Below are 10,578 nucleotides of genomic sequence, written 5' to 3'. Positions count from 1 at the left end.
ACACTGTTATTGGCAGAAGGTCTAGGGGCAGTGGGTTTCCAACTACTAGAGCTGGGTCCATTTCTTTTGTATCCAGGTGGGTATCTAATAATTTCATAACATCTTTCAATTGTATGACCTACCTTGCTACATTTTTTGCACTTAAGACTGGTGTTAGGACCTATATTATTATTACCATTGTTATTTTGAAATCTGTGATTAGAGGTTTGGGCAATGAAAGCAGAAGTTTGGGGTTTAGTTGTGATATCTTTGTTGGAGAAACCCCTGTGGGATTCTTCCCTTGATACCACAGCATAGGCAGTCTTGACATCAGGAAGAGGGTCTCTTAAAAGGAGGTTACGCCTGACAGACATATATCAATCATCCAATCCCATGAGCAATTGCATAAGTTTGAAGGTCTTGTTGTGGTCAACAATGTGAGTTGCAGTAGCACAGTTGCAGGTGGGTATGACAACTAAGGTATCATATTGTTTCCACAAGGCGTTCAAACTATGATAATATTCAGACAAAGAGGATCCATTTTGTTTTAAAGAGTTGATTTTATGGTGAACATTAAAAATAACAGACCCATCAACCTTGTCATATGTTTCCTTTAATTCAGTCCAGACAGTTGAAGCATTCTTTGAAAAAATGAGACCAGAGTAAAGTTCATCAGCAATTGACCCAAGTAACCAGGACAGGACAACAGAGTTGCACCTATCCCATTGTTTAGACAAAACTTCATCAGTGGTATTTTTAATGCAAGTGCCATCAATAAAGCCAACTTTGTTTTTAGTTTCAAGAGCAAGTAAGACAGATCTACTCCATATTTTATAGTTTTCAGTCCCTTTAAGTTTTAAAGAGATTAAAGGTGTAGTGGAGGTGTCACTAGGGTGAAGGTAAAGTGGGTCCCCAAAGTCCAGTTTGGTAATCAAGGTAACAGCAGAAGCTTCAGTATCCCCCATGAGGGCAGCTAGAGCAAATAAAACACAAAAAAGGACAGTAGAACAGAACCACACACAATAAGAAAATTAACACATAGCACACAGACAAACACCCAAAAAAAAAAAAAAAACAGACCAAGTAAACCTGTAAGGATAAAGAGACAAAACAGAGAATAAGCAAGAAAGGTCAGGAATCAACCAAGTGCTTGATCATGTTTTCGGACGTTTTAAGAACGTAGATCAAGAGTTGGGCACTTGGATTCGGTCAAAAAAGGGTGATATAGAGAAAATAAATGAAGAAAAGGAAGTGTACTCCCCTATAGAGCAATAATACTCTATCACAGTAGCACAGGTCAGCGGAAGACGATTAGTAGCAGAACACGATCAATAACCGATCAACAAACTGGTGCAGAAGAAAAGGATCAATAACCGATCAAGCCCTAACCCTAATTTTAAAATTAGGGTTTCCTTCAAATCAGTCGATTCACCAGTAGATCACGAGCCTACGCTCTGATACCATGTAAAGAATGGATAAAGCAACAGCAACACAAACTTATGAATCAAAATTAGTCGCCAAAAAAGCATCAACGATCAATCAATAAATCAACAGAAACAAATAGAAACGTATGCCAAGATTAAGTGCCAAGATTACAAGCGTAAAAGAACAATAATAGTAGCAGGTTCAAACAATTGATCAAAGTGATTTGGATTTTAGGGATTGAGTAGGATGAAGATGACAATCGACTGCAGTTGCTGTATGTGTGTGTCGTGCTCCAACCCTAACAGACAGCCATATAAATAAAGTATCGAAAATGCAGAAAGCCCCCCTCCATAATAAGCAAACGAACAGCAGCACCCTTAAACTTTAGCACATGAGCAAAAAGGCCCTCGAGCATTAGGAAAAGACAGCACCACCAATCCTTAGACAAATAACAGAAAACACATTAAATTAGACAAGATAAATAATGAGAAATAAGCTTGATAATTTAACATCTTGACTCTGTATAGTTCAATTTGTACAATAGTTTTTACAAAGGATAAACAATTCCGATTAGTAGTTGTATACTATATTAGTTTAGAAAACCTGATTTTTATTTATGCTATATATAGAGAGATCTTTTTGTTTTTTAAAAGGATGGGAAAATGGCACCAAAATGCATCGAACTTTCATCAAAAGTCTTATTGTATGCATTCAACTTTGTATTTTCTCCTATGGTATGCATTTGACTTGTTATAAGAGGTAAACTTCCAGTCACCTAGTAGACACAATAACATTATTAGTCCCTCATGTTTATCAGATAATTACATACTAGTTATTTATGTTTATGTTTTAGGCTATTGGTCCCTCATTTTAACCTTTCATCTTCTTCAAGAATTTCATCCACATACATTCATATATACACTGTACAACAAAAAAATAAAGAAGCAATGTACAAATGAGATTTTGAAAATCATCATTTCTTCTCTTCTTGAAGTTCATTATCTTCATTCATCCTACCAATATCACAATCATAAATTTTTTATAAACCCTAATTTGATATACGGAGTATTTTTTTCTTCCCAAATCAAAATCAATAACTACAAATCAAAAATTACACTTATGATTATAAACTCTAATTCTTTCTAAACCCTAATTCTACTTATGATTCAAACATCAATTATTGCAAATAGCAGTAGGCATCAATTATCCCTACCACAAATGAAAGATGATTAAACAATAGTAGGCAACAATATTATTGGATATGAATATTAAATCCTATAAATGAAGAACCCTCCATTTTTAGATATGGTAGCAATGAGCTTCACCGTCGCCGATCTCCGGCGACCTCCGTCGCCACACCTCTCCGACAACATCCGCCTCCATTTCTACCCAAAGACTTCACCTCTTCTCGATATCTTCATAGCATATTGATTGTTCTCTTGTAATAATTTACGAGTGCAAATCGACAACAAGAATGAATTAGATGTGTGAATCGATTAATTAGCTTTGGATTCAATCGGTTGTTCAAAGTGTGTGATTTTGTTTGTTCATTATTTAGATCGACAATCCCCAACATCCATCTTTTAGGTTTCAGATCTACTAGAAAATTTCATAACAGATGGTTTAGCAAGGTTATGATTCCGGCATCGTTTCAAAACAATGTAAAATAAAATCGAAAATTTTTCAAATCTATGTGTCTAGTCTTTGCAACAGATGGTTTAGTTACATCTTATCTTTTATATTTGTTTTAATTTATAATAGTGACAATGAAGATGATGAACTTCAAGAATTTCATATGGGTTTTGCAGGTTAAATAAATAAAGTTAGATTCGTAAATCGTCAAATCGAACACATGGGGTTTGCAAATCGGTTTGCAAATCATCAAATCGAACAAATGAATTTTGCAGGTTAAATATCTAAATTGCAGGTTGCAGGTTACTTGCTTGGATACAATTGAAGATTCAATTTTAGACTTAACGGAAAAATTTAACGAGTGTTAAGCCAAGGGATCAACCACGTAAAGAAACCCAAATAGTAACCAGTAACCGAATACAAGGGTGACATGATGCATACAATAGGAGAAAATACAAAGTTGAATGCATATAATATGACTTTTGAAAGTTGAATGCATACTTTGATGAAAGTTCGATGCATTTTGGTGCCATTTTTCCGAAAAAGATTGTTATAAGTTATAAACTTAAAAAATAGAGGGTGCAGAAATACAAACGAATGTGTCAAGTTGACGATATTAATACGAGGTGGGAGGAATCGATATCAAGTTGTGGACAAGTGGACCCCATTGATGTCAACAAAGTGCCCCGTAGATAATTTTGAGTTTTTGACCATAAGGTTTAATTATTATTATCCATTATCCATATATACTAATGGACACCCATTTTTTGGTCGTTTTACCCCACCCCCCACCCAATTCTTGGTCAAAACGACAAGAGGAGAAAAAAGGGAAAAAAAAAACAAATCAACCCCTAAAAAAGTGCCAATTTACACCACAACACTTAAATCAAGGGTATAAAGTGTAAAATTAGTATTTTAATTAAAAATCTTAATTAAACTTCACCCATATTTTCAACGGGACATATCTTTTCGCTCGCCTTGCGTTAAATTTTTTCGAACCCACCGTTTAACTCAAAAAAATCTAGCGAACACAACGGGACTAACTATACGCGAAACGGACACTTCTAAAAACACGCTAAATACCTCAGACTATATTCAATACTCAACGGGACATATCTTCCCGCTCGCCTCGCGTTAAATTTTTTCGAACCCACCGTTCAACTCAAAAAAAAAAAAAAAAACTAACGAACACAACGGGACTAACTATACGCGAAATGGACACTTCTAAAAAAATCTAAGTACATCGGACTATATTCAATACATACACACATCTATAATTAGGGGTGTTCATCGGTTCAATTTTCGGTTTGTTCGGTTTATTCGGTTCGGTGTATTCGGTTTTGAAATTTTTTTGGGCAAAACCGAAAACCGAACTGAAAATCGAATTGAAAGTTAAAACCGAACTGAACCGAAAACTGAATTCAAATTCGAATTCGGTTCGGTTTTCGGTTAAAACCGAATATTATGAAAAAACTAAAAACGATGGTAGTTTAATTGTGGCGTTACTGATTTTTTAGTTATTTATATCCTAAAACAATGGCGTACTATTAAATTATCAAGAATTCAATGATTTATTAATATTTATAGCTTAATTATGACGTTTACTGCTTCTGTTATTAAGAAGAAGAACATAATAATCTGAGTAACATAATTATAATGTGAGCTACCAAAACGTCATATGGGTGAGAACATATTTTATTGATTGGATCTCAAATTATAATGACATTAAAACATAAATATACAAATTAAATATATAAAAATTTTGAATTCGGTTTTGAATTCGGTTTTCGGTTAAATCGAATTCAGAATTTTCAAAACCGAAAACCGAACCGAAAACCAAATTCAAATTCGGTTTCGGTTTAACTCGATCCAAAAACCGTTTTTCAAATTCGGTTTGGTTTTTTTTCGGTTTGGTTTCAGTTTGGTTTTCGGGTTCTACGGTTTCAAACCAAATACTGACCACCCCTATCTATAATAAACTCTTCAAACTAACTACATCATATCATATCGATAATTTTGTTTCCTTTTTTGTTTTTTTACACAATCTTCCTGCCGTTAAAAACACATAGGCCATTAGGTACACTGAATACTAACTACGTGTATCTAAAAACACCCGTGGCAAAACGTTTTTATTTCTGTAAATAAATAACACTTCGTTAACTATGAAAACGCACCCCAAAGGTCCCGCGGCATCGCACAGGCCCGCTTTACTAGTTTATGTCAAATTGAATGAATGTATTGTTGGAAATATGTTCTCGGGTTGGCTACAGTTCGACTGTGGTTTGACCGTGGTACATATATTCCGAAGATATGCCCATGACATTAAATAATAAAAGTCCATTTATCCTATTTGGTCACACATAAAGGCCAATCATAAAATTGTTTGATATACCTTCTAATCGAAAATTAATTTATTAATCATTAGTTAATGGTTTAATAAATTAAGTTTTTTTTATGTGTATACATATACTTACAAATCTAAATATGTAGAGATTTGATTAGATTTTGCAAATCATATTTTATATAAGATATAAGATTTGATTTGATTTATAAAATATGATTTGATTTTGTAAATCTTATTTTATATAAAGATTTGATTTTGCAAATCTTTCCAAATCTTTATTTATTACATTTGTACTAGATGTATTAATTGTATCAATTATGTAATATATAATACCAAGTCTTGGTATTGGAAAAGTTACGAAAAAGATACAAAAACACACATACAAAAATGCTATTTTTCTTTCTTATTTTCAAGTAACCAAAAATACTTGGAATCTATAATTGGGTTCGGTTTTTGGTGGAAATAACGAAGAAGAAAATATCCGTTAAGTAGAAGGTATAGATCAAAACAAGGTTGGAACTATGGGTGTCTGCCGTTTAGAGGAACTCTTCTTTGGGTTTTCAAATTCGATCTTCAAAAGGCTACAAAGGTTGTATTCTAATCTTCTCTTGTTCGGTTTCGTTAATTTGTTTTGTTTGCCAAAGTTTTGTACAATGATCCGTGGAAGAGTATGATTTTGTAAAGTTTTAAAAATGCTTCCGCTCGCTTTGAATTTGTATCATACTCCAACAGTGGTATCCGAGCCATCTTGTGTAAGTTTTAGCAAACTTTTCTTATGATATTTAGTTTTGATGGATGCGTTGTGCATGATTCTTGGAGATGATCATGCATAAAAAACATGCAAAACAAGTATCATGATTTATGTTTTATGTTTCCTAAATACTAATTTGAATCTTGGATTTTGGCAAAATGTAAAATGGGTTAAACTCATTTTTTTCATTTAAGAAATATTGTTTTTTTAGCTTGGACAGTCCGTCTTTGATGGACTGTTTCCGGGCTTTAAACTCAATATTATTGTACGAGACCAATTGCATTTAAAAGCTAACTGAAAGAACTTAAATTTGGAAGAAAAAAAATCATCGAAAACGGACTAGAAATGAGTAAGATATGACCATATGAAGTTGCATGTATGAATCTGCCAAAATCCAAAAATTTGATAAGGTAACTTGAATGTTGACTAAAAGTGATTCAAAGTTTAGGAAAATAAAGTATATAAATTATATTCATGTTTTACATGAAATGAGAAAATTAAAATTGTTAATTTTAGACTTTATGCTTTGTTAAAGTGGATAAATCTCTAACATGTTTTAATTCAATTAATATGTTTGTTTGGATGGTTTTGGCATGAAAACCATACTTACAAAATATGAAGTGGGTTTACATATATAAGTTATGTAAACAAGGATTGATATTTGTTATGTGCCATTAAGTGTTGTTTAAATCAATCCTTATCGAAACATGTTTCATAAAATGGATGTTTGGCACTCCATTTGTAATGTATATGATTGTTGTATGAAATCGGTAGTATTTGCCTCTATAAGACCCTTGTGTGAATGTTTGGTTGTGTGATTTAATTTATTATTTATTCGGGATGAATGTAATAATTATTAAACGACTTGCATGTCGTATTTCTTTTTCATATTGTATTTGTAGTCGTATAGAAAACAGAATAGTTATTTTGTAAAATAATGCAACCAAGATTGGAATCATGAAGATGATGTTCACAAGGCGGCCCGTCCGAGCATTTAATGGAGATGGCGGTTTTAGTGGGAGCCAATTCTCACACAAGGTTATGTCCCTAGTTGACCAAGTTTTTCCGTGTGTTGGCTCGTCGGAAAAACGCATAGGACTCGAGGCATACTACCGATAATTGCATGTCATGATTATTATTGTGTTCTTATTTGTCTATGCCATGCTAGCTAGAAAATTAGTATAGAAACAAAAGACAATAATCACTTAAAATGGTTTGGTTAAAATTAGTTTAACAAACGCAATACGCAATACATAATTAGCAAATGTTTTGAAATGGAATAAACTACTTTTGCTAAAAGAAAACAAAACCCCGTTTTAAATGTAAACTTTACGCTACCCATGAGCTGTACACACATCCGAACCTTCTACCTGTTAGAGTTCGCGATACCCGAGAGTCTTGGGCCGGACTTTAATTGGGTGTTGGGAAGGGTGAGGTGAAGTTTGCGATACCCGAGAGTCTTGGGCCGGATTTCACGTGTATCTATCACGAACGGTTTACAATCTGAAATCGTGGTTCGCGGCAAACCCACCATGAGGAAGGATTAGCGTAGAAGGGATTAAACATGCCAAGTGAAATAATTGATTATCACTAAATCCTGCAGAACCTAAGAATTTCATAATGGATGAAATTGGTAATATAGTTACCTACCTAAATAGCTTATGATTGGCGATCCGCGGTAAACCCGTCGTTACCATAATTGAAATATGGATCTTAACCTTGTTAATTATAATTGTTTGAATATTGAACACACTTGGGTAATTATCTTAACAAGGATTAAACATATCAAACTAACTAATACAACTTACTTTAAAAATATGATAGATGTCTGCAACAAACACAAATCCTACTCCATCATCAATCACTAATTTCTGCCTTAAAGGGCTCCTCGAAAAGGACAAGCTTACGGGCTTGAACTACATGGACTGGCTTCGCAACCTAAGAATTGCTCTTAGGATGGAAGGAAAGATCAGGTCAATTGAGGTACCCTTACCGGCAGAACCCGGATCGAGAGCTACTCAAGCGGCTAGGGACGAGTTTGAAAAATGGCGTTCCGAGTCTAATGAGGTAGCATGCTTGATGTTGGCGACCATGTCTCCAGAGCTCCAAAAGGACATGGAGAGCTTAGGGTCGTACGACATGCTTAACCAACTAAAGGACATGTTCCAACAACAAGCAAAGCAAGAAAGGTTTGACACCGTGAAAGCTCTCGTATCTTGCAAAATGGCAACGGGAAGTAGTGTTAGTGTCCATGTACTACAAATGAAAGGGTACAAAGACCGGTTGGAGCGCCTTGGTTTTTACATAAATCAAGAGCTTGCAACAGATTTTATCTTGAACTCGCTGACTAGTGCATATGAAGGATTCATTATGAACTATAATATGAACAATATGGAGAAAACAATCATGGAGCTCCATGGCATGTTGAAAACCGCTGAGGCTAACATGGCCAAAGCTAAACCCGCAACTACCGTACTAGCCATTCGTGAAAGTGGGATCAAGAAGAAGAAAAACAAAGCAAAGGGCAAGAACAAGGGCAAGGGTAAGGTTGGCACGTCCAACTTCAAACCTAAACCTAAGGGCATTGCTAACTCTTCTACTTCAAAGATCCCGCAAACCAAGTCTCCTGAAGAAGCAATATGCTTCCATTGTGGGGATAAAGGACATTGGAGGCGCAATTGTACTAAGTACTTGAAGGAACTTAATGAACTACGGGCTAAGAGTGTCGCTGTACCTTCAGGTTTGTTCATGATTGAACTAAACAAAACTACTATTTCTAATTCCTGGGTATTGGACACAGGATATGGTACTCACATTTGTACAAATGTGCAGGGACTCACAAGAAGTAGGAAGCTGAAGATAGGAGAGCTCAATCTAATCATGGGGAATAAGAACGTTGCCTCTGTTAACATGATAGGAGAATACAAGCTTTCTTTTGATACTGGTCTATGTATTGTTTTATCTAATGTTTGCTACAGTGCCAAAATGGCAAGAAATATTATATCTTTTGATGCTTTATTTAATGATGGTTTTGATTTTAGTTTTGATAATGGATCAATACTTGTTCACAAAAATGGGATGTTTTATTTCAAGGCTAGTCCTTGTAAAGGCATCTTAGAAACCACAGCAAAGCTAAATGATAGTTCAATCTATAATGTTGATTCATCCAAAGATGTTTTGGATAAAACGTATCTATGGCATTGTCGTTTAGGCCACATAAACAAGAAACGCATAGCCAAACTCCAGTCAGATGGAATTCTAGAATCATTTGATATAATATCGTATGATGAATGCGAATCTTGCTTATCAGGAAAAATGACAAAGGCACCTTTCACAGGAAACTGTGAACGAGCTAAGGATCTGTTGGGGTTGGTACACACTGATGTGTGCGGTCCCTTCAGATCGCCTACTAGGCACAATGAACGATACTTCGTTACATTTACTGATGACTTCAGTAGATATGGTTATGTTTATTTAATTAAACAAAAGTCTGGAACTTTGGGAGTGTTCAAGGCATACCAAAATGAAGTAAAAAATCAACTGAACAAAAGAATTAAGATTCTCCGATCTGATAGAGGTGGTGAATATCTTAATAATGAATTTCGTAATCATCTACGGGGTTATCGGATAATCTCACAATTAGCTCCTCCTAGAACACCACAACATAATGGTGTGGCTGAAAGGAGGAATTGAACATTACTTGATATGGTTCGATCCATGATGAGCCGCACAAAGCTTCCAATCAGTTTTTGGGGCTATGCCCTACAAACTGCCGCAAGGATCCTTAACCTCATCCCAACCAAGAAAGTTTCTAAAACACTTTATGAGATATGGCATGGTAAAACTGTGTCTCTCTCATATCTAAGAATCTGGGGTTGTGAGGCTTACGTTCGTCGTGAAGCTCAAGATAAACTTGAACCCAGATCCTAAAAGTGTTTATTTGTTGGTTACCCGACTGATTCTTTTGGATATTTGTTTTACCACCCTACTAAGAACAAAGTCTTTGTGTCCAGAAGGGGAGTCTTCCTTGAAAAGGATCTCATATCAAAAGGAACCAGTGGGAGCAAAATTGACCTTGAAGAAATTCAAGAATCAACAGACATGGAAACTGATATTGGAATCGATTCTCCTCAAGAGGTCGACGAGCCTGCAGTTGAAAGAGAAACTGACCTACAGTCACCACCCATACGTAGATCTGATAGAGTGCGTCGAACACCAAAGAAATATAATTTACACATATTTGAGGGTGACGACGAAAATATAGATTCTGATGAACCTATTACCTATCAGGAAGCAATGACAGGCCCCGATTCTATCAAATAGAAGGTGGCTATGGACAACGAGATCTAATCCATGCATGATAATCAAGTCTGGACCCTGATTAATCATATAACAGGTACTAAAACCATTGGGTGTAAGTGGGTCTTCAAGAAGAAGACCGATATGG

The 10,578-nt window shown here is 35.2% G+C and overlaps 1 protein-coding gene across 1 annotated transcript; it reads right to left on the bottom strand.

The window, feature by feature from the left end:
- Nucleotides 1-356: 356 nt before the first annotated feature.
- LOC139899677 (uncharacterized) lies at nucleotides 357-2,787 on the bottom strand. Its single transcript, XM_071882525.1, has 3 exons — nucleotides 2,730-2,787; nucleotides 1,060-1,068; nucleotides 357-952 (listed from the first exon to the last, which is right to left on the bottom strand). Exons 1-3 carry the CDS (start codon nucleotides 2,785-2,787, stop codon nucleotides 357-359), a joined length of 663 nt encoding a protein of 220 aa, XP_071738626.1.
- Nucleotides 2,788-10,578: the final 7,791 nt, after the last annotated feature.

Source organism: Rutidosis leptorrhynchoides, chromosome 3 (assembly GCF_046630445.1).
Source record: "Rutidosis leptorrhynchoides isolate AG116_Rl617_1_P2 chromosome 3, CSIRO_AGI_Rlap_v1, whole genome shotgun sequence".
Classification (NCBI taxonomy): Eukaryota; Viridiplantae; Streptophyta; class Magnoliopsida; order Asterales; family Asteraceae; genus Rutidosis; species Rutidosis leptorrhynchoides.
This window is presented reverse-complemented; position numbering and strand designations above follow the sequence as displayed.

What these genes read in the sequence shown, in the direction of transcription:
- LOC139899677 (XM_071882525.1), bottom strand. Translation starts at nt 2,787, where the DNA reads ATGGAGGCGGATGTTGTCGGAGAGGTGTGGCGACGGAGGTCGCCGGAG.